At 43.0% G+C, this 24,094-nt stretch overlaps 1 protein-coding gene across 4 annotated transcripts in view; it reads right to left on the minus strand.

Annotated features, from left to right (window-relative positions):
- CCDC27 (coiled-coil domain containing 27) overlaps positions 1-24,094 on the minus strand; it is a 1,043,518-nt gene that overhangs the window by 156,474 nt on the left and 862,950 nt on the right. For 3 of the 4 annotated variants that reach the window (XM_044062953.1, XM_044062952.1, XM_044062951.1), the window contains one exon: positions 2,302-2,514. The exons of the other annotated variant lie outside the window; for it this stretch is intronic. In XM_044062953.1, coding sequence (XP_043918888.1) covers positions 2,302-2,514 — 213 coding nt within the window. The remainder of the gene's footprint in view (positions 1-2,301; positions 2,515-24,094) is intronic. 4 annotated transcript variants of the gene reach the window in all.

Raw genomic sequence — 24,094 nt, forward strand, 5'->3', positions numbered from 1 at the left:
TGGTTGCATTCTTGAAGCTCAGTACATAACAAACAGTTCTGTATAAATCATATCAATATTTACAAATGACACAGAATTATTTACACAATTCCAGACAGCTGGGCTGGCAGAGTGACAGGAAGTATAAATGTTCTTCCCAAACCTCTCAAAAGCTTCCATCCTTATCATAAGTCACAAGATTACTAGCCATCAGATGTTCAGAACTAGCATCTTTGGTTAGGATATAACAGATGAGTCAGCCACATGGCTGAGAAAAAGCAACCTATGGGTCTCTGGAACTTCAAAAATCCTGTTATACTTCTTGGTGCAGAGGGCTGAATGTCAGGTGAAGGGCAAGTTGCATTATAGGCATCTTCCAAAACACCTATTACAGCAGGGAAGGCCAAAAGCTTAGGGGGTCTCTACATGCAAAAGATTGTGGGACTCAGATATCTCTTTCTTCTGATTTAAACAAGTTTTTAATTCTGCCACTGGTGTCTGAAAATAAAATTTCTTCTACTGGAGAATCTGATGAAAAACATTCTTCAGACTTTGACTTTAAGGAGTCAACGAAGACAAGATGGAAATTAGCGGGGGAGTCAGACTATAATGAGTGAAAAGCCTTAAAAAGACCTTTAGCAAAGGACTATAACTCTTCTTTAGACTTTCTAAAAGATGGAGTTGAAGGAGAGATGTTTTGTTTTATGCATTTTCTTTTTTGGACTGTCTAAAGCCAATGTATGAATCGTATCAGATATATGAACCTCAGTACTGGAGCTGGTACCTCTTCTTTCACCATCATTTGAGGGATGCTATCTGATCCTTTGGCTATCACTATGTGTGGATCTCCCTTCTTGGTTATGGGTGTACATCCAGCCAAAAGGGATACACTAGACTCCCAACCCTTAATAGTGTTCCTAGGACTAGAACTAGAAGGGTGAGAAGAAAGAGACCAATGGACTGAGGACTATAAAAGGACCAAAGCAGAGTCTTCTTTCAAGAGCTGGGCGGAGACAGAGTGAAGGAGAAGCTACTTCAGATATGTGTCTTCTTTTTTTTAGGAACTGGTGGGGGTGTCTGAGGTACAAGCACTGGCATCCACAGTTGGTTTTGTTAGGGCCTTAAGCCACTCATTCTCAAGACGAATGTTAAGGGAACAGACCCTAACAGTTTTTACTGTAAGAGATAAACAAATACTAAATGAGTAAACACTGCACCTCCTGTAAATGAGATAACCAAGCTGTGTGGTAATCTTTGTAAGGAATTTGTTTTCTACACTGATTCTTTCCTTTTCTTCCAGGCATAAGCAACAGTAAATAACAACCTTCACAAAAAAATGGAAGGAAAGTCCCCCAAGAGGTACTCAGCTGCTCCAAAAGTTTGAACAAGCCAACCACCGAACCACTAAAGATGCAGACAAGACTGACTCAGACCAAAATCTTCAATAGAAAGACAGTTCTGAATTTTGGCATCCACACATCTGGTTTTATATCAGCATGTCATCAAGCTGTGTGGAAAGTGCCTAAAAATGTTGGTATACTGGCTGAATGTCCAGTCCTTGGTAGGATATGTCCTACATAACTATATTCTACTGCAACAGTTGTCTAATGATAAACATATAATGGACCTTCCAGGGATGGGGATGCCCTCTGCCTATGGCATCAAGCCTCAAAATGCTACTGTGTGATCCGTCATTTCTCTCTAACACTTGCCATGTCAGGCATTAATGATTGCTAATAAACTCGTCTCCATCTATTTCCACCTCTCTTCTTCTATACTGTAGGGTGATTTTTTAAAGTTGTAATTGTTTTAATGCAATTTCAGTTTTGCAATCATTGTCATTAAACATGTACTGTCGATATTGTACCAATGTACTTAGAGAGTATATAATTTTTCTAGTGTATGTCTTCATCTCTCTCTGCATATAATTCCTGATATGTATATTTTGTTTATTGCTATGTTAAATACATTTCACTGCTCTGTACGTATTTCTTCTGGTCAGTGGCTGAAACTGGACCAAACAAATTACACCAGTAAACAATCAAATACATTAATTAACTAATGAGTAGTTAACTAATAAAAATAATATACATGAAATAAATGCTACAATACAGAATGTGGTATAGAATTAATAAAGGGAACAGCCAAGTTGTTTGTGCGTGCCACAGAGTAGTGTTCCGTCAGTAACATTCCAACCAATAGTGCAGCAGTGATAAGCATGTGTCCAAAAAGTTGAGCTGATGAGTAGTTGAAATTTATTATCTGAGGACTGAAACTGAAGTTAAGATTATTAATGCAATCAAAGACTTTAAAGTTACTTACTCTGGCCTGTGTGGACTCCAGTGCTACTTTTGTTTGCTGTAGTGTCTGTTGCAGAGCATTTGTTTTCACGTGCATCTCTGTTCTCTCACTCTGAAACCTCTTTGCCTGCTCTCGTTCTGCATACAACTCCAGCTGCAACCGGTGCACTTCTGTCTTCAACTCAGATATCAACTTGTTCCTCTGTTCCAGCTCAGACTTCATTTCTGAGACAAGCTACACAGTTATTTTCTAAGTTTAATTGGTTTATTTTTATGATATACTAACTTACAAAAAAAGTCATCTCTAGAAATGTTACTGTCTTACTGTCACATGAATTTTCTAACCAGCACCAATCTAAACAGATCAGACTTCAGAAAATAAAAAGCAGATATATAGTAGAATTTCCTTAAATAGATGCTTAAAGAGAGTGCATTCAGCAAATAGTACTCTGAAATCATGGCCAAGTGAAAAGCAGTTGCCATTACCTAGCAGTTTTCACTGGTGTAGTGTAGTCTACAGAATCCACACATTATTATAAATAAAGAATATAAAAACAAAAAAGCTGTGCAGGCACATATATTTTAAAGAAATAAGATAATTCACATGGTATGCCATTGCATTGCATCTTGATGGGTATTTTCTACCTGCTGTTTGAACTCAGAATATGCTGCAGAATTACAGATCCTGAACTTTTCTGAATAGCACACGTTTTCCATTCCAATGTTTTTCTAGTCTTTGAAAATGTTTGAGCTCATGAATTATGTATGGAATGCCCTTTAGTGCATTTCATTTTTCAAGTATTCTCTTAAGTAAAATAAGGTTGAAAACCTTGTCATGGCCATGACCAAGATATACAGTAGGATCAGTCCTTTTTATCAAGTGCTCTTATAAAGATTGTGACAAGATGAAAATAGCAAAATCTCCGCATAACAGATTTTTAGGGTCCAATGTGACCTCCATTTCCTTTGTAAATTCTTACCACTATAGCTTATTGCCAAATGATTTGCAGGAAATTAGTTTTTTCCCTTGATTCTTGCACTTATTTGGGATAAGAGTATTGTGAAGCCACGGCACATTCAGATTAAGACGAGGTAGTTGAGGGGGGTCAAGGTGTTGGTCAGGATACCCCCCGATAGCTACCTCTGCCTGGAAGATGTAGAGTGTAGAGGCATAGAATGATTGAGGACTTTTATCTCTGGCCAGTGCAGCATTCTTATGAATTCTTCCAGAGAAACCGGAAACCATAACCAAAGTAAGAAGTCTGCTCAATCTCCTGATATATCATTTACATTCTATTAGAGTAACTTTCATTAATACAAAAGGCCTAATCATAACAGATGGACAGACAATCATACGCTGCATTTTTTGTAGGTTTTACTAGTATAGGGTAACGACAGAAAAAACAAGGACGAATGAACTTCTGACAGTTGTGTCAGAACTGGCACACAGCAGTGGCTACTTTATGCAGAGTGACTGGTGGTAAAAAGAGTATACAGAGTAGCATAAAGCATGAAATGGACAATAAAATGGAACAGCTCTCATTAAGGGAATTACACAGTAACAAACACTGGCAAACGAAAATAAAACCAGTGGCTTAAAAGCAATTATACTGCAACATTTCCATACTGCCGCAGATGAGAAATAGAAAACAAAGGTAGTTGAGGGTGAAAGAGTATAAAATAAGAGGGGGAGAGAGTGAGTTACAGTACAGGCAGTAGGAGTATAAGGATAATAAAATGTTTGTCAGAAATAATAAAAGACAAATGTTTTCCTTCTTTTTGGCAGCATCACAGAAGTTGGTTTAAAGAAAAATGTTATAGGATATGTTACAAGACAGACTATGCTGAATGCCAGTGGAGTAGCTAGGCCATTTGGAGCCCAGGGAGAGACCCCCATTTGGTGCCCCCGACTGCATCCCCTACCTACAGAACAAAAAAAAAATTTGTGAACAGGTGATGGAAAATAAATTTACACTGACAACAACATTTCATAAAAACATGCACAACGAGGCTCAAAAGCATGTCCAAACAGGAAGATTTATTGAAATTTCAAAGCATTTTTCAGAGCTAATCATTTAACTGTCATGTAATGCATAACCAAACACAACAAGGCTTTAGCAATTTAATTAAAAAATAAAGCACAATTCAGCACAATCCACATCTCTTTGCACTTACAGTCAAATGCCAACAGCAACATAACAAATTATACTATTAATAGAGTGGTAAATATGAACTACAACACTGAAAAACCATGAACTGCGGCACTCAGAGGTATAGCTTATACTGTTTAGTAGAGCACACCCCTGTTGCTAAACAGTAAACACACTCAGTATAAGTGTCTAGTATCCTATTATACCACTGGGGCATGCTTTTAGCAGAGAATAAACCACACACCAAAGGGAAAAAGGTTACCAAACCCCATACCACCCTCTGGCTGAGATATACATTATAATAATTTGGGCAGCACAATTTGCTGTTCTGCATATCTGAAGTAATCATGATTATTTCAAGGCACGTTTATGGAGACCTCAAGAGGCCTATTAAGAATACAGAGTACACTGAGGCCTCATTTTGACAAATTTTTCTCCTTAGTTCACCTACTGAACAAACAGACAAGTATTAAGCAACATGTACTGAAAACTTAGCTGCGACCCCAGACCATACCTCTCAACAGTCTGGATTTTTTTGCAAAATGTCCAAATTTTCACCTCATAATATTTGTGGTTTTCTGCCAAATTAGGGAAGATTCAACTTATTAAATAATGACATACATTTGTGTTTCAGACTTAATTTCTTTTAGAAAATAAATACTAATACAAATTGTATTACAGCAACCTTGTAAGTTTAAATGTTTTAAGAGCAATATTTAAAACCTGTCCCTGTTTTGGGCGTTTGACCTCATTATTTTAGGCTTTGCCCAGATTTCTTGAGCTAGGAAGTTGAGAGGTACACCCCCCCTCCCGACACTGCTTTCATGAGAGGCAGAGACATATGTTACTTTTTTTCAATGACCAAGAAGAGACTAGCAATATAAATTTGGAGATTATAGGTGACTCACCCCCACACTGGGGATGCAGGGGAGCCTGATACTCTGCAAAAAAACACTTAAATTTCAGTGAGCCTCATCATTAGGGGTTTAATCTTCAGTGAGTCATAGTCGAAGGATTTACTATATCCTTGTTTTAAAATCAAGAAGATTATACATGAAAATTATGTTTGGTTTTTGCTGCATTGCTGCCCACCAAGCAGTGTAGCTGCACTGTTTGCTTTCTTTCTCTAAATGTCATGATGATCACTTCAGCAGTTGTCCATGTATGAACAGGCATTTCACTGACAACAAAATAAATAATTTTCCCCAATGATCAGTTCACTTGTTTGTCCATGTATGCACAAGCACTCAAATGATACTTGAATGAAACAGTTTCGTCAACAATCCCTTCAGTAGTTTGAGCACTGAAAAGATGCAAGCATGAATAATTCCCCCCACAAATACCCCTTCGGTAGTCTGTCCAAGTATGCACAAGCACCAAAATCAATCATTTCCCCCATTGACCCCTTCAATAATCTGTTCAAGTTTGCACAAAAACCAAAATTAAACATTAATTAGTGAAAATGAACTGATAAGTAAAGTACAGTTGTGTACACTTACCATAAATGTAGATGTTCGATTGTATTCACTGTGGCAGTCATTACATTTGGGTAATCTGCTGGCAGGTTGCCCTCAGTCGGCCTGAATATCAAAGTCTTGGGTCCTGCATCAGTTGCTGTCTCCTCTTCCATGACGTCAGGTCGTCAGGGGTATAAAACATGCAGCCGACGCCATTTTCTTTAGTTTTTCTTGCCCCAGATGTCAGGTGCCCCCCAAATGGGGAGCAAAAAAAAAAAAAAAAAATATATATATATATATATATATATATATATATATATGCAATTGTAACAACATAAACTGTACCTTGCTGTACCTGACATGCTAAACTTAAAGAAATCCCAATAACTCAGAGCCACACGCTCCAGGGATCTAAACCTTGTCATCACAATAAACAAAACATGCTGGAGGGATAGGTTCCTGACCCAGAGACTCCCCAGACTCTGGAATAGATTGCCCATACATGTCAAGCAGAGTGCCTCTTTGGCCCTCTTCAAAAGGAACCTTGACGATTGGATGGGAGAAAGGAAATTCACCCCGGGGATCACGTCAGTCGCCCTGCTAGACAGGGGTCCAGGGAAGTAAATAGTGTGGGAAGAAATAGCCAGGGAATTGTTATGGCTAGGCTTGTATAGGCCCTAGGGCTGATAGCCTAGTACCAACCTATGAACCTATGAACCTATTAACCTTCATCTAAAAGCAAATACACCCCAAAGGCTGTAGAATATAAAGAAGGAAAGCAAAGTTCTAGAAAAAAGGGGGATGGCGGGTGGGTAACCCGGACTGCAACAGTGAAAACACTCGAAAAACTACATTTACGGTAAGTGTACACAACTGTACTATGTTCTTCGTGTTTCACTGTTGCGGTCATTACATTTGGGTAGAATCCCAAAGCTATGGATGGGAGGCTGGAACTAAATAGCATTAGGAGTGGCTATAAGGCCCTGCAGAACTGCAATGGCAAAGCCTGCCCTGGACTTAGAAAAGAGAGGCAAATGTTAATGCTTTGTAAAAGTATGAACAGAGCTCCAAGTAGCAGCTTCTAGAATGTCTTTGGTTGGCACCCCTCTGAGAAAAGCTGCTGAGGTAGATGCAGCCCTGGTGGAATGTGACCTGATTCCCTTGGGCACCAGTTTACCACGATGCAAATAGCAGAAACAAATGCAGTGGCTTATCCACTTTGAAATAGTCTGCTTTGAAATAGCCTTCCCCTCTGATCCTGCAGCAAATGCCACCAGTAGCTGCTCAGACTTTCTTACAGATTTGGTCCTGTTTAAGTAGAATCTTAGTTGTCTGTGTACGTCCAAGGAATGCAGAATCCGCTCCCCCTTGTTCTGCGGATTTGGGTAAAAAGTTAACAGGTGAATAGTTTGGTTAAGAGCCACACTGGATACCACCTTAGGCATAAAGGAAGGATTGGTCCTGAGGGACACTCTGTCTGGGTACAATGTAATTAAAGGCTCCACAGCCATGAAGGCCTGTAGTTCTGAAACCCTTCTTGCTGAAGTGATTGCCAGAAGGAAAGCTGTTTTCCAAGATAAAAACTTTATAGCCGCAGTAGCTGCTGGTTCAAATGGAGGCAGGGTGAGCTTTTCCAACACAAAAATGAGGTCCCATGCAGGAGTTGGTGATCTTCTGGGGGGGTGTTAGAAAAATATATAATAGGAATATGTATGCTTAGTGCATTCGAGGTTTAAAAGGGTTAATACATTTATTCTGTTCACACTGCATGAATCTGTACAGCTATTAGAAACTTAACAAGAAGCATTTCATTGCTGCTAATGTCATGAAAATAACAAGATACATTTCATTTCTGCTAATGTCATGAAACTTAACAAAGAGATATTCATTTCTGTTTATGCTATGAGAAAGTATGCAGCTGCTAGAAGCATTGATAAAGAAAACAATAGATGCTTGAAAGTATAAACCATAGTCAGCATTACTTGTACTAAAGCTAGAAATGTATCTTGAATCCAGACAAAATGTAATACATGTATTAGAACAGTACAATTGAAGAATTGAAAAGTTAAAATGGGCTAAAATAAGCCCGAGGCCAGGTTGTTTTTCTCAAAATGTTTTGCAAGCTAGCAAATAATCTAACCTAGTCAGCTATAAGTCTAGTAACATTTTCTGTAGAACATACAGAAAGCTGTGTCTAACTACATCAGCAATAGAATAGTAACATTTTCTGTGTGACAGGAAGAGAACTGTATAAAAATAACATACTAATCACCAGTAATTCAGACAAACCTTGTGCCTACATGCTTTGTCTCCTTGCTGCAAGTAATAAAGGGTGCCTTGCTTGAACCTAACGTGTATTGGTCTTTGAAGTTTTTTCCTTTGACAGACTGGTCCCTCGAGCCGGAACCCTCTCTTCACCTCGGATCAGACGGCCAGGTGGTTGAAACCGTACGGGGAAGAAACCAAATCGGTTCTTCTTATATGGGAAGTCCTCCGACTGAATTGTCGTTGAAAAGAGGCCAGCCACTTTCTGATCTGCGACTGAAGGACGGGTCTCCACGAATCGGTGATCAATCACGTAGGCTCAGGTAAGGCAAATCTACTTTTTCCTGTTTTCTGTTTAGATCAGGGACTAGATGCGTATTGTTTTTGTCAGACTGTATTTTTCTTGCAAGTCAGGGACAAAAAAGATTACTGTCTTGTCATAGATCAGGAGAAACAGAATAAGTAGGCAGTCATTCTGAAGAGACTATAACAAAATCCGTGGTACCACGTTAAAAAAACTGAGAAAAGTTACGTAACGATAAAAGGGTAGAACAAAATGGGTAATAATTGCACAAAAAGACCCCAAAATCCGCTGTTAACGGAAGACGCAAAATATATGCAGTCGCAGCACGCCGACAATGTTATTTATTATTCAAAATGGGTTAATAAATACGAATTTGACTGAAAATTTGAAAAATCCTCACTTATCAAACTTATCAAACAGCTCAAAACCGATTCCAAAAGTTGAGTAAAAAAGCAACGTCGATTAAGAATTCCTCAGGCACACAGGTGGCTTGAGGAAGTAAACCGTAGGGAACAAAACAACAAAAATTCAAAAGCAATGCTTTTAAATAAAGAGGATAATAACTTAGCAATAGCATCAGCACCTCCGCCTCCCTTACCAAAATATGAAGCAAGTGAACAGGTTAGTCCACCCCCACGATATCCTGTAGTCACTGAAGATAGAGATATTATGAAACTAAAACTAACTAAAATTAGAGATCCCATCAAGACCAAGTCCCAAACAAAGGCAGGTAACTCAGATGAAGGCATCGAGTTATGGCAAATGGTTAAGAATTCACAATATATAAGTGAAGAAGAAGAAATATGATCACTTATAGAAGTACCCAATCCTCAGACAGGTCAAGACAATCAGGACCCAACTATTTTAGTGTATAGACCTTGGACTCAAGAAGACATCTGGAAAGCCACTGAGGGAATTCCCCATTCCAAAGGTTAATTTTAGAAAATTCTCAGAAGATTTACAAAGAATGAGGCTGAGTTATAACCTAAATGGAGAAGAAATAGAAAAGGTAGTTAGACAGATTGTAGGGCCAGATTGGTACATGATTAGTGAGAACTAGAATCCCCGTGACGCTGCACAAAGACCCCTCCCACATAGCAGCGCAGAATTACACACCAGAGTAAAAGGTCTGACAGACCGCATCTCTGAAAAATGGAAACCTAGAGCAGACTGGACTTGCATTAATCAATGCATCCAACAAGAAGGTAAAACAATTGACCGGTACTATGCCAGATTGTTAGAATGTTTTAATAATAAGAAGTTATGTACCTACCATAACGTTCCATGTTAGTTGTCTTCTCTCGCCTTCTTTCTTGCTTGATGGGTTCGGAGCCGATCCTCAGCTCCGACTCGGCACTTGCTAAGCTCGAGAGTCACTTTTACCAGCTCGAGGCAGCCCCATATCCCATGATGCAAGGCGGTAAGTACCCAGATCTCGTTTGATGACAAAGGGCAATAGCACCAAGCATAAAAACACTTCCAAAAGGAAGAAAGAAAACTTACAGGATGGAAGAAGGACCAGGTCTGAATGGTCTTCAGCATAATAATTTCTTATAGAAAGGTCTGTCCAGGCCTGGGGAAGGAGGGAGGGTCGCAAGAAAGAAGGCGAGAGAAGACAACTAACATGGAACGTTATGGTAGGTACATAACTTCTTAATGTTAAGTTGTCAATCTCGCCTTCATTCTTGCTTGATGGGACCGCGTCCCTAGCACCTCTATCCTGGGTGGCTCAATGGAACAGACTCTTGAGGACTGTAGAGCCAAAACTGGCTCTGTCCCTGGAGGCCAAGTCCAATTTGTAGTGGGAAACAAAAGTATGAGGAGTGGCCCAAGTGGCCGCTGCACAAATAGTGTCTAAAGGAAGTCTAGCTTGAAAGGCTGTAGAAGTAGCTAAGCTCCTAGTTGAATGTGCTTTAGGTTTTGAGCACAGCTGTTTTCCACTGAGTAGATAAATTTCAGAGATGACCGAAGAAAGCCATCTAGACAAGGTCACTTTAGAAACAGGAAGGCCTTTCTTATTATCCGCATAGGAAACAAAAAGTTGATCAGATTTCCTAAATTTTTTTGTTCTGTCCAAATAATATCTGAGTTGACGGTGGACATCAAGATAATGTAGTTTTTGTTCGGCTCTGTCTGAATAGTTTGGGAAAAATACAGGGAGATCAATGGATTGATTCAAATTGGTCTTTGAGGCGACCTTAGGCAAAAGGTCGGATTAGTTCTCAATGATACTCTGTCTTTGTGAAAAACCAAATAGGGGTCGAACCGATAGAGCATGAAGTTCAGACACCCTCCTGGCCGATGTAATAGCCACTAGGAATAAAGTTTTCCAAGAAAGAAATTTCAGGGAACAAGAAACAGCTGGCTCGAAGGGGAAGAATCAAGGATGTCAGCACTAAATTTAGATCCCACTGAGGAGGAGGATTCCTGATTGGAGGCTTTAGCAGGAAAATTCCTTTCAAGAAGGCCCTGCAGAGCCTATGGGACATAATATTGTGATCTGCGATCCCGACATGAAAGTTCGAGATAGCAGCCAATTGAACTCTGACTGTGGAAGAAGAGGAGCCTGCATGAAAAATCTCTGCTAAGAAGTCCAGGACTGCCTGAACAGGGGCAGTGAAAGGATCAATACTCTTGGCCTTAGCCCAATAAGAGAAACGTTTCCATTTGCTTGCATAAATCCTCCTGGTAGAGGATTTTAAAGAAGCTACTATGATGTCTCTAACTGGGTTAGAGATCAAAGGAAGCCTGGCTAAGGAAGGAAGTGGAGCAACCATGCTGTGAGGTTGAGAGAAGGGATAGACCGGTGCAGCTGACCGGATTGGTGAATCAGAAGATCTGGCACTGGGTCCAGATGCCACGGCTGCACCAAAAGGTGATGATGGAGGAACGGAACCAAACTTGTCGAGGCCAGTAAGGGGCAATGAGAATCAATTTGGCTCTCAAAGCGGTTGCCTTCTGGATAACTTGAGGGATCAGAGGAAATGGAGGAAGGCATAAAGAAGTCCCTGGGGCCAATCCTGGGTCAGAGTGTCTCTGGGGCATGGCCTGGAAGAGGGAAGAGAGAAGAAGTCTGGGCATTTGCTGTTTTGGGGAGTAGCAAAAGATCGCAACATGGACGACCCCATTCCAGAAAAATCTCTTCCGCTATAGATTGCTTGAGAGACCACTCGTGAGGCATGAGAATAGCTCTGCTCAATCTGTCCGCTACAATGTTGGTTTTCCCAGGGATATGCGTTGCTACCAGAAACCGATGAGAGGAGATTGCCCATTGCCATAGTCTGAGCGCTTCTCGACACAAGGGGTAGGACTTGGTTCCGCCCTGTTTGTTGATATACCAAACTACAGACATGTTGTCTGTGTGGACTGCAATTGTCCCTACGGGAAGAAAGTCGTTGAGGGCTTGCAACGTTAAAAGCACTGCTCTCATCTCCAGGACATTTATGTGCAGGTGGTATTCGAACGGCTGCCACGTCCCATGAACCATCCTGCCCTGATAATGAACCCCCCACCCGATCAGTGAGGCATCCGTGGTGACAGTGGCTACCGGGGATGGGGGTACAAAGTGTCTGCCTTGGTGAACCTGGGGAGATGTGATCCACCAAGCAAGATGATCTTTGCAAGTCTGTGTCACCAGAATCTGGTGACGCATTGGAAGTTGTTGGTACGACCACTGTGTGAACAGCATCCACTGAAGAAGGCGCATGTAGAAGCGAGCCAAGGAAGAAGAGTAATGGCCGCAGCCATGAGGCCTAATACCTTTAGAACCATTCTGGCCTGTACTTTCTTGTTGGCTAGAATGATCCTGACTTGACTTTGAATGTCTGAAACTCTTTGATCTGTAAGGGTAGCTGACATCCGAACAGTGTTTAAGTTTGCCTATGAAAGTAATAGACTGGCAGGGCGATAAGGATGACTTTTCAAGTTTATCGAGATGCCCAAAAGAGTACAAAGCTTTATTGTGTAATCCCTGGCTTGAATAAGCTGATGCCTGGTGGTGGCTGAAAGGAGCCAGTCGTCGAGATACGGAAACACCTGGAATCCTTGACGTCTCAGGTGAGCCGTGACCACTGCCATGCATTTGGTGAACACTCTGGGGCTGTAGTGAGACCAAAGGGCAGGGCTCTGAACTGGAAATGACTGGACCCCAGCCGAAAGCGGAGAAATCTCCTGGAGCGTCTGTGGATTTTGATGTGATAGTACGCATCCTGAAGATCTATTGAGCACATCCAGTTGTCCTTCTGTAAGAAGGGCAGAATTGACTGAAGAGTGACCATTCGGAATCTTGTCTTCCTCACAGACTTATTGAGTCTGCTGAGATCCAATATTGGTCTCCAGTCTCCCGTCTTTTTGGGGACCAAAAAGAACCTTGAGTAGATTCCGGCTCTGAATGATCTGTCGTAACTGGCTGAATGGCTCTTTTGCAGAAGTTTTAAGACTTCTAACTCTGCAATTTCCCTTAGACCGGGTGGTACATCTGGAAGGGAATTTGAGTGATAGAAAGGAGTTTCCTCGAAAGGAATTTTGTAACCCTCGGATATGATCGACTGTACCCATCTGTCTTGAGTGAGGGAACGCCAGGCTTCTGGGTACAGCGATAGTCTTCCCGACTGCCTCCAAGGATGGACAGCCGGGCAACATCTCAGCGATGCTGAAAGGGCTTGTCAGAGAGAGGCTCCCTCTTTCCCTGGGTTTTTGGACCCCCTCTGCCTCTAGAGCGGCGTCTGTTGTTGTTACCCCCTCTGCCTCTAGGGGTAAACTGACCACGTGAATCCGGCGTGACTCCTTGGGATTTGCGGAACCACATTTTGCCACCTTTCTGTCCTTTGGGGTAAGGTCTAGAAGGGGTGGAAAAACGGACTCCTAAGGCAGAAAGAGTCTTGCCGTCCTGCTCACACCTGGTCAAAGTTTCCTTCACTTGAGGGCCAAACAAAGCTGACCCATCAAAGGGAGAATTTGTGAAGGACGCCTTAAAGGGATCTGCAAAGTCACATAGCCTCATCCAGGCTTGGCGTCTAAGGGCCACACCTGTACCTGCCTACTGCTCCATCAGCAGCATATGATATAAGCATGGAGGAGTTTGCAATGGAATTAAGGGTTCCTAGCTGCGAAGCAATTTTTCCTGAGCTCCTGCAGCTGTAGGATCCTGTACAACATCACCTAGCTCCTTAAGGATATCCCTTTGGAGTCTGGTGAAGTGACATAGGTAATTCAGCGAACGCATAGCAAAGGTCGCTGAGGAAAACATCCACTTACCGTACCTATCCATGGTCCTAGAGTCCTTATTAGGAGGATGGACGGCACGGAAGGATCTGCAAGTTCCTTCTTGGTGGCAGCAGCCACCACCATGGCATCAGCGGGACACCCTTAGTGAGGAATTGCTTATCACACGGGCAGTAATAAATTTTGAAGGCCTCCTAGGGACTGGCTCTACAGAGTCAGGAGCAGCCCACGCCTTCGGGCAATAACTTGCATAAGGGGTCGAAGGCGGAGACACCCAGGAGGTGGAGGGCCGAGATCCAAACGCCTCTAGGTATACTGACTCATCCTCAGAGGGATTATTGGTGGGCCAGTTTCCCTCTGTTTAAGGAGTTCTAGGATGTCTGAGAAGGAGACATCCTCAGAGGGGATCTTGGGGATCCCTCTGACTCATCTAAGTCAGTATCAGTAGTGATTGACTCGGCGGAGTCTTTATGTTTCCTCTTACAACTACTCTTTCTACGAGGATCTCCCCAAACATCAGGAGAATCCTCGGAAGACGTGGAAATTCCCAATGGGGAAACCTGAGGCGGAGGATCTCTGGGTCCTGTAGCAAGAGAAGTGGCAGAGATGTCAACAGGCACTACAGAGGGAGGAGCTAAGGGAACAGACTGCTGGCTGATACCAGTGGCCAGCACTCTTCATCACCTCGAATGCTCCCCTCCCAGGAAGGTCCGAGAGAACCCGTTCAAGAGCTAGGAACTCCAGGGACCACCGAAAGGGAAGTCTCCGAGGCAGATGTCGGAGCCGAGCTCACCAAGGCCGAGGCTCCAAGGGGAAGAGCGGGTTCGGAAAAGGGTCCGATGCCACTCACCCCCTCGGAGGAGACCATGGAAGCCCGGCCACCGAATCCCTCTAAGGAAGGTCTCGAAGAGGAGATAAGAGTAGAGGCTGAAGGAACAGAAGGGTGTATCTGTCCTTCAGCCGTAGCAGTAACCATTCCCGAAGACTCCAACTCCAAGCTCTGGGGTAGAGTTGAAGCAGGAACTGCAACGGGGTGTGGACCAATAGCCGTCTGTTGAGACGGACTATGTAACATTTGGGCCAGTGCCTGTGACTTAAGTAATCTACTGACCACTCTCTAAATCATGGTCAGAAAGCCTGGATGACCTTGAAGATCGGCTCCGATGGCTCCGTTCCGAGAGGAGAGGTGAAGCCGGAGCCGAAAGAATCGGCTCCAAGGAAGGAGACCTAGACCTCTTCCTCGAAGGAGCCATCGGAACCGATGAAACTATTGAACCTGTCGGAGCCGACAACTTATCGGAGCCGACAGGTAGCCTCGATGCATCGGCTCCAGCCGGAGCCGATACAGCCACAAAGTAACGGTGTCGGAGCCGATCGAGCCGACACTGATGCCTGAGCCACATGGTGGTCGGAACCGATCGGAGCCGACACCGAAGTGGTCGATGCAGAATCGGCACCGATAGCCATCGGTGCCGAAGGCTTAAGCCAGAATCGGCTCCAGCCGAGCGATCTCGACTCAGAACGAAGTCGGAGCCGAGGCCGCAGGCTTGGACACAGAAGCCTGGGCCTTGGAAGACTTAGCAGTCTTGGATGGAGCCGACTTAGCGGAGAGCCCTCCGGCTTAAGAAGGCCCACAAAATCAACTTATTCCTTCTTTCCTGCAGGACTCTCTGGCTGAAAGAATGACAAATAGCACAGGAGTCCTGCAGGTGAAGAGGCCCCAGGCAGTACAGGCAAGAAGTGTGACCGTCTGTCAGAGACATTTTCTGACAGCACGAGTCACACTTCTTAAACCTGAGACCCTTTCTTTAGACATGGTGCAAACACAGACACACACACCAGTCAAAGAAATTAAATTAAATATACCAAAAGGTATAACTAAAAAACACACACACACACCCTAACAGGGGGGGGATGGGATGGGAGAAAGTCTGACTAAAAAAATAAGAAGAGACAGAAAATTTTCTGTCAGAAAATGTTTAAAACTAATTTAAAACTAACAATAAAGGGTTTTTTAGTTAAAAGGGGCTAAAATAGCGAAGTAGCAAATCACTTACCAGGAGCTGGTAAAAGGAGGACCTCATAAGCGGCAAACGAGATCTGGGTACTTACCGCCTTGCATCATGGGATATGGGGCTGCCTCGAGCTGGTAAAAGTGACTCTCGAGCTTAGCAAGTGCCGAGTCGGAGCCGAGGATCGGCTCCGAACCCATCAAGCAAGAATGAAGGCGAGATTGACAACTTAACATCCACTGTAGAATGCAGGTTCCTGAAGATCAAACACAAAATTCCCCATAAGAACAACAATTAAAGAATGCATTCTTAAAGGGCAGTAGTGCACCTATAAGCAGTTTTATTACGAAACACATGGTAGACCATCGTACAAGCAGATTACAATCATTACTTGAATATGCTAGGCATGCCGAAAGGCATTTTAATAGCTAAAAGAAAAAGAAAGCCCAAGTATTTTCTGTAGAAGATGGAGCAGAAGTTTACGTAGTACAATCTGGGAAAAAGGGCAAGAGAAATGTGCAAAAAAACAAACAATCTGATCAAAGATCAGAAGACTTTGAAAGGCGAAAGAAAAAGAGAGAGTGTTTTAAATGCAGTAAAAAGGGACATTTGGCAAGGGATTGCAAGAAAAACAAGAAGGCAACAACAGAAGACAAGGAGGGTGAAGACTGACTATATGGTAGTCAGGAATCACTAGAAGGGGCTAACAAAGAAAGGACAAATGAGAATGTGATAGAGAGAGTAGAGGAAGTGCAGGAAGTTAGTAACAATGAAGAAAATGAAATATTGGACCTAGCTTTATTGAGCTTAGAGCTCTATTTAGCAGACATGAAACCAGAAGTTACACTCTTGGTAGAAGAGAGGGAAGTCAAATTCTTGTGTGACTCAGGGGCATCACGAACCCTGATACATCCCTCCAAACTGCCAGAAAACACAGTCACCTAATTACATACTGGTCAAAGCAGCTAATGAACAGCTGTATCGGGAGCCTCTCTCCCATAACATTGCAATAACTGATCCAGTTTCAGGATTGACACAAAAAAGCAAAATTGTTGTTTCTGCAAAATGCCCAGTAAACCTCTTGGGCAGAGACCTCATGCAGCTATTTGGTATAGCAGTAGTCCCGACCATGCAGGGTATGGAAACACAGCGACAAATTAATACCTTTGCAGTGCAATCGGAGGGTGAAATGTTTTATTGGTACAGCCAGGACTTAGTTATGACTGGTCCAGGGACTGTGACCAAAGAGTTAATGAATGTAGCCATCAGCAAGTTCCCCTCCCTTGACATTGATAAGCAATACCTGTTGCACTATACCCAGTATTATTGTAACACACCAGGACCTGATAAAGAATATGAGCACAAATTCTTTAAGAATCATGCAAACAGATTGATATTGCATAATCTGTACTGGGACACAAAAGAGAACAGTGCAGCCAGCTGTTCATTGCCCCAGGAGTTCTTTGCACTTTATAAATCTAATCGATTACCACATGTTAGCTTAACAAAAAACAGAAATATAAAATGGGCAGACCTAGGAGAAAAAGTCACGAGATGGAAGAAACAGACAGAACTAGAACTGTCAGAACAGGGAATACAAATACAGAAGTTGAACTGGATAACTCAGACCAACCCAGCTGTGCACTTGCAGTCTAGCGAAGACAGCTGACTGACACTCCTGTTAGAGGAGGAAGAGAATGCCTTACGAAATATACCAGAGACCCCCTGGTCAACAGGAAAATCAGATGTAGGACTCATTCGTACAGCTGGACCAGTTACTATCATGCCAAAGTCAGCATTCAGACCACAGAAAAGACAGTATCCCTTAAGAAAAGATGCAGAGGCAGGGATAAAGCCTATTATAGCAGCCTTACTTAAAGGAGGGATACTAGTAGAGTCTCCCGATTCACCATGTAACACACCTTTATTTCCAGTTAAAAAGGCCAATGGAGAATGGCGTATGGTCCAAGACTTACAAGCCGTAAATGATGCAGTAATATCAAGGGCACCCACGGTGCCAGATCCACACACCCTGTTGAATGATTTGAAACCTCAACAAAAGTATTTTTCTGTGGTAGATATCAGCAACGCGTTCTTTTCGATACCAATACACTCTGACAGCCAGTATTGGTTTGCATTCACATTTCAGGGGAAAAGGTATACATATACGCGACTACCACAGGGATATTGTGAAAGTCCAACAATATTCTCACAAGAAATGGCAAGCAACTTGGTGGGATTCACCCCACCAAGAAGCAGTCAGATTTTACTTTATGTTAATGACATCTTGCTGGCGACCCCCACCCAGCAAGATTGTAGAGAGGATACCATAGCACTTCTACGATATTTAACCGCTGAAAGACATAAAGTAAATAAAAGTAAACTGCAGCTTTGGAAAAAACAAGTCAAATACCTGGGATATGTAATATCCAAGGAAAGTAGAACCTTAGATGAGGACAGAAAAATAGATTATAGATTATAGATTCATACTAAGCTAACTGCCCTTGCGAGCCATTTTAAGCTTAGCCAATTACCCCTTGTGAGACTTAAACCCTGCACCTTCTGTTTGTAAGGCAAACACCTTAACCATTAGGCCCCCCCCCCCCCACCCAGCAATTTTGCAAGCACCAAAACCCACTACCAAGAAGAAAATGATGTCCTTCCTGGGTACAACTAATTTTTGCCGGAGCTGGATTCCAAACTATGCCTTGGAATCTGCACCTCTGACTGACCTTACATATAAAGCATACCGGTTAAACAAGGTTAAACTTAAGGAAGCTCTACTCTTAGTATAAACAGACTGCTCACTGTATTATAAGCCTAGCACTTGTTCTGAATACTTCTCTACTAAGTAAGCACTCTCGTACTAAGTAAAGCACTACATCTACTTACCACCCCTGTGAATACCCACTTCCCTTAAAGGTATACCACTCCCTTATACTGTTCTAGCATGTCGAGTGGTAGATTACTGGCGTCGTCTCCAGTTCAGCTGGTCAATCTGGGCATCTTGAGACAATGCTACAATTGTAAGCCAAAAGAACGAAAACCAAAGGAAAACCACAGGAATAGGTGCCCCAATCGATATGAACAACGCTGTGGAGTACACAAATGGATGCTGCTCACCAAAAAATTCCAAGGTCCATAAACGTTCCAAATCACTTTATTGAAAATCACAAACAAGTAAAAGACGTCGACCTAGGTTTCGTTCATAACGAACTTCATCAGAACACAACTTGCCGCATTTCAACCCCTTTTAAATAAAGCACAATGAATGATAAATGAGCTCATCAACCAATAAAAAACGTGTGAACATTACAATATTAAGTTAATAAATTAATGCTACAATTGTCTCATGTACACAGACAACCCTCTCCTCCTCCCAACAAACACAATTACATGTGAGAGATGCAACTATATAGTCAAACTGGAGGCTGAACTCTCTCAACTCAGGGCTGGCATGACCAGACAGGAGGAGATGGCAACCACACACACAACAATCCCAGTCCCACATAGACCTACCACAACTGCAAACCAAACACATAAAAACACAAAGACATACTCGGAGGCTCTAATAAAAAACTTACCAAAACAACAGAGGCTCCCAAAGCAGACATCCAAAAATCCACCACCTCAAAACAAAACACATGCAACACATACTTCAATAAATCAGTGTGTCGACCAATCGCAGCCCTTAAGGCCAAACACCTTGCCTGATACACTAGTAATAGGTGACTCCATAGTCAGACACACTGATGTCCCACTGACCAGGCTGAACAAGGAGAAGGTGACTGTGAGCTGTCTATCGGGGGCTAGGATCCGCCACATAACACACGCACTCAGATCACTCCAAAGCAAGTACAAATATGACTCCGTCATTGTCCATGCTGGTGTGAATGACCTGAGACGTACCTCCCTGGACTACATGAAAAGAGACATAGAGGAGCTCTCCGATTATGTAGCCCAGGCTGGTATGACCCTGACCCTGAGCAGCATCTTGCCCTCACCAAGAATGATACCACAATACAAAGACAAGATGATCAGCTTTAACAATTGGCTCGAGTACTTGTGTCATTCTAAGGGGATCCAACATCTGTCTGCCTGGGATGATATGTTGGACAAGCCATGCTGCTTCGCAAGGGATGGCTTACACCTGTCACCACTGGGCTTCCGGATATTGGCTAAGGCTCTTGCCACCCCATAATGCCTTTTTAGGCAAGGCTCAAAAGACAAACCCACCTCCTTAGAAAACAAAAATGGAAAAAAACTAAGGGTAATGCTGCTCAACGCCAGAAGTCTAAATCTCAAGATGCAGGCACTTGATGCACTCCACAGCATGGAGAACATCGACGTCTGTGCAGTAACTGAAACCTGGTTCAAGGCTCCTGAGAGCACCCCAGCGCTACCAGGCTATACCTCGTATCATGCTTTTCGGCCCCAAAACCCAGGCCGAACCACAAAGGGAGGGGGAGTGTCCATATTTATAAAGGACACCCACACCTCCAGGTTAGTAGCAACACATGAAGCAACAGAGACCATACAGGTGCAACTAACCACAGGCAAAACTGCTATACAACTGGTAGCATGTTACAGACCATCCTCCCAATCTCAAGAACCCCACTCAGCCTTCCTGAAGACATTGGAGGATATGAATGTATCACAAAATACCATCATAATGGGAGACTTCAACTACCCAAACATAGATTGGGTACATTATTCTAGCCCTAATACCCTAGCCCAAAGGTTCCTGGAATTCATAAATTCAAATGCACTGGAACAACTAGTCACCTCTCCCACTAGGGGAGATAATATACTAGACCTGATCATCACAAACATGGGGACAAAATGCTCCACACCGGAAGTATACCCCTCACTAGTGAGATCTGACCACAAACTAATCACCCTGGATATACATATCCCACCTCCACCCCCAGCACAAAAGACCACAGTGAAAAACTTCTCAAAAGCAGACTTCACTGTTCTTAAGAAGGAGATGGTATCCTTTAAGCCCACTGTGCCAGTGGATACCACATCCCGCAATGCCGAATCCTTCACAAATGCTTTCTATGGACATATCCAAGAATGCATGGATCATGCAATCCCAAACAAATCCAAGTCCCTCTCCACCAAATGTAAGCGTCCTGTCTGGTGGACCTCAGCCATAAACAAATTGTATAACAAAAGAAGGAAGCTACTGCACGTCAGAGCGAAATCCCATGAAGGGAAGACGTCTCTGATCAACATTAGCAGAAAACTACATTCTCTCATAAAAACATCCAAGGCAAACTTTGAGAGAAAAATCGCTAAGGACACTAAAGATAACCACAAAGCCTTCTTCAGCTATGTTAGAAACCTGGGCGGAAACCCTCAGATATGCTCAGAGTTGGTCCACAACAACAAAAAATACACTGAACCCACAGATATTGCTAACATTCTGGCTGACAGGTTCAGTGCAAACTTCTCGCCTCCTTCACCCCCAAAAGAAGAAATACTTATCCCAGCTGAATGTAATCTCCCTGTCATCTCAGATGTCCAAGTGAGAACCGCCCTAAACAAAGCAAAAAACACAGCATCAATGGGACCTGACGGTATCCCGGGGTGCGTGTTACGTGAACTCCAAGAGGAGCTAAACCCACACATAAAAATGCTATTTAACCTTAGCCTTACTTCGGGTTATGTACCTGTACACTGGCGTACAGCAACAGTGGTCCCACTCCACAAGGGGGGTGCCTCTACAGACCCTGGAAACTACCGCCCCATAAGCTTAACTAGCCTGGTCTGCAAAGCTATGGAAAGAATCATTATGGAACTCATAAACAGAGACAAAGGGGACCTACAGACACTTGACCCCACCCAGTTCGGCTTTGTGAAGGGCAGATCCTGCCTTTTAAACCTGGTTGACTTTTTCGAAACAGTCACTAGAGCCATTGATGAGGGCAAAGCAGTCCATACAGCATACCTGGACTTGGCTAAGGCCTTCGACACAATACCCCACTCAGGCATCATAGATAAGCTAAACAGCTTAAAAGTAAACCCCTATGTCACTAGATGGGTTGCAAACTGGCTAAAGGACAGAACCCACAAAGTTAAAATCGCTGGAGCAATGTCAGACTCAAAGCCAGTCACAAGTGGTGTCCCACAGGGATCTGTCCTGGGACCCCTCTTGTTCAGCATTTATTTCTCAGATGTTAAAGCAAACATGGGAGGGCTGTGGCTGACAAAGTTCGCAGATGACTGCAAACTAGGCACCATAGTCGATACACCAGCTGACACACACATCCTATAAAAAGGCCTAACTGAAACGGACAACTGGTGCCGTAGTCACGGCCTTAAACTAAATGCCAAAAAATGTATAGTCATCCCTTTTGGAAAAAACAAAGTACCCACAAATTATCACATAGACAGCAACCCACTGAGTACGGAAAAAGTAATCAGAGACCTAGGGACCCAAGTAGACAGCGACCTCTCATTTGACACCCACGTTGCCAAAGTGGTTAGAAAAACATTCTACCTTGCACACCTCATCATGAAGGGATTCACATCCAGATCCAAGGATGTCATTGTACCCCTATATTCCTCCCTCATCAGACCCATGATTGAGTACAATGCCCCATTTGGTATGTACCTCACCCGGCACTTGCAACAGCTGGAGAGACCACAGAAGTACCTCACCAAAAGGATCAAGGATCTCCAACATATGTCTTATTCCGCCAGACTAAAGAAACTTCAGCTCTATTCAGTGGCATACCGCCTGCTCAGGGGTGATCTCTGCCTGACGTACAAGGCCATGTCCAATCAGGATTTGATGGACATGCTCCACCTCAAAAAATCCAAATCCATCAGGACCACGAGAGCTAAAGACTTAAACCTCAGCACAAGTATGAATAGGACATGCTGGAGGGATAGATTCATAACCCAAAGGCTTCCCATGCTTTGGAACAGGATCCCAGTTCGTATTAGGCAAAGCCCCTCGCTGACTCTCTTCAAGAGAAATCTTGATGAGTGGATGGGAGATCGAAAATTTACCCCAGGGGTCACATCTGGGTCACTGCTTGACAGGGGCACAGTAAACTAATTCTAGTATATAAGGGGACCTTCATTGTGTCACTACTAGACAGAGGCACAGTATTCTAGATTTATTCTGTACATTTTTGTACCATTTCATGGGGTGGCAAAAGCCACATCACTATGGCTAGGCTTACAAATGCCCCAGGGCAGATAGCCTAGTACTATACTATGAAACTATGAAAAAGCCTATGGCAGCGCAGGATTTGTTACAATAGACACCAGAGACAGAATCTGCCTTCTGTAAACTAAAGCAGTTAATAGCGTCCTCATTAGTTCTGGGATTTCCAAACTACTATAAACGTTTTTTCCAAACTGTAGATTGTAAGCAGGGTTACATGAGATCAGTATTAACACAACAGCATGGGGATAAGCAATGCCCCATTGCTTACTATTCATCACAACTAGACCCAGTGACACGATCCTTACCCCACTGTGTACAAGCAGTAGTTGCAACTGCAATGGCAATACAGGCTTCAGCCTCAGTAGTCTTGTTCCACCGTCTTACTTTGAGAGTACCTCATGCAGTCGCGATTATTTTACTACAAGAAAAGGTGGCATATCTTTCCCCTGCTAGGCATCTTTCCTGTATGACTATATTGTTGAGCCAACCTCATATGACAATTGAGCGATGCATGACTTTAAACCCTTCTACTCTACTCCCGACCCCTGCAGGCGGCACACCACACCGCTGCCTGCAAGTAATTGAGCAAAAGACACTACCTAGAAAAGATCTCACGGATGTCCCCTTGAATGATGCCGAGGTGACATACTACGTGGATGGTTCGTGCAAAAGGGGTCCTGCAGGACAGAACCTAGTAAGATATGCAGTAGTCTCTGATACTGAGATTATAGAAGCAAAACCTTTACCACACAACTTATCTGCACAGGCAGCAAAATTGATTGCCTGACACGGGCATGCACCTTAGCAAAAGGTAAATGTGTAAACATTTTTACTGATAGCCAGTACACTTTTTCTACTGTACATGTTTTTGCGCAACAGTGGAAAAACCGGAGAATGATAACATCTACTGGCAAACCCATAAATCATGCACAGTTTATTTTAGATCTTTTAAAATCTATTCAGTTACCTCAGAAAGTAGCCATTTGTAAATGCACAGCTCACACCAAGCAACAAGATAGAATTTCAAAAAGTAATGCGAGCGCTGATATCGCTGCAAAACAAGCAGCCACAGAAGTATTTCTTTTAAATGAGGAATTACAACCTTCTGAGATTTTAGATTTAGATATGTTAAAAACAATGCAGACACTCACTACGCAAGCTGAAAAAAACGATAGATAAAACGAAGAGCAATCCTTGAAAAGGGGCTGTACATCTCCA

This window comes from Protopterus annectens, chromosome 2.part1 (genome assembly GCF_019279795.1).
Source record: "Protopterus annectens isolate FY-2018-M chromosome 2.part1, PAN1.0, whole genome shotgun sequence".
Lineage (NCBI taxonomy): Eukaryota > Metazoa > Chordata > Ceratodontiformes > Protopteridae > Protopterus > Protopterus annectens.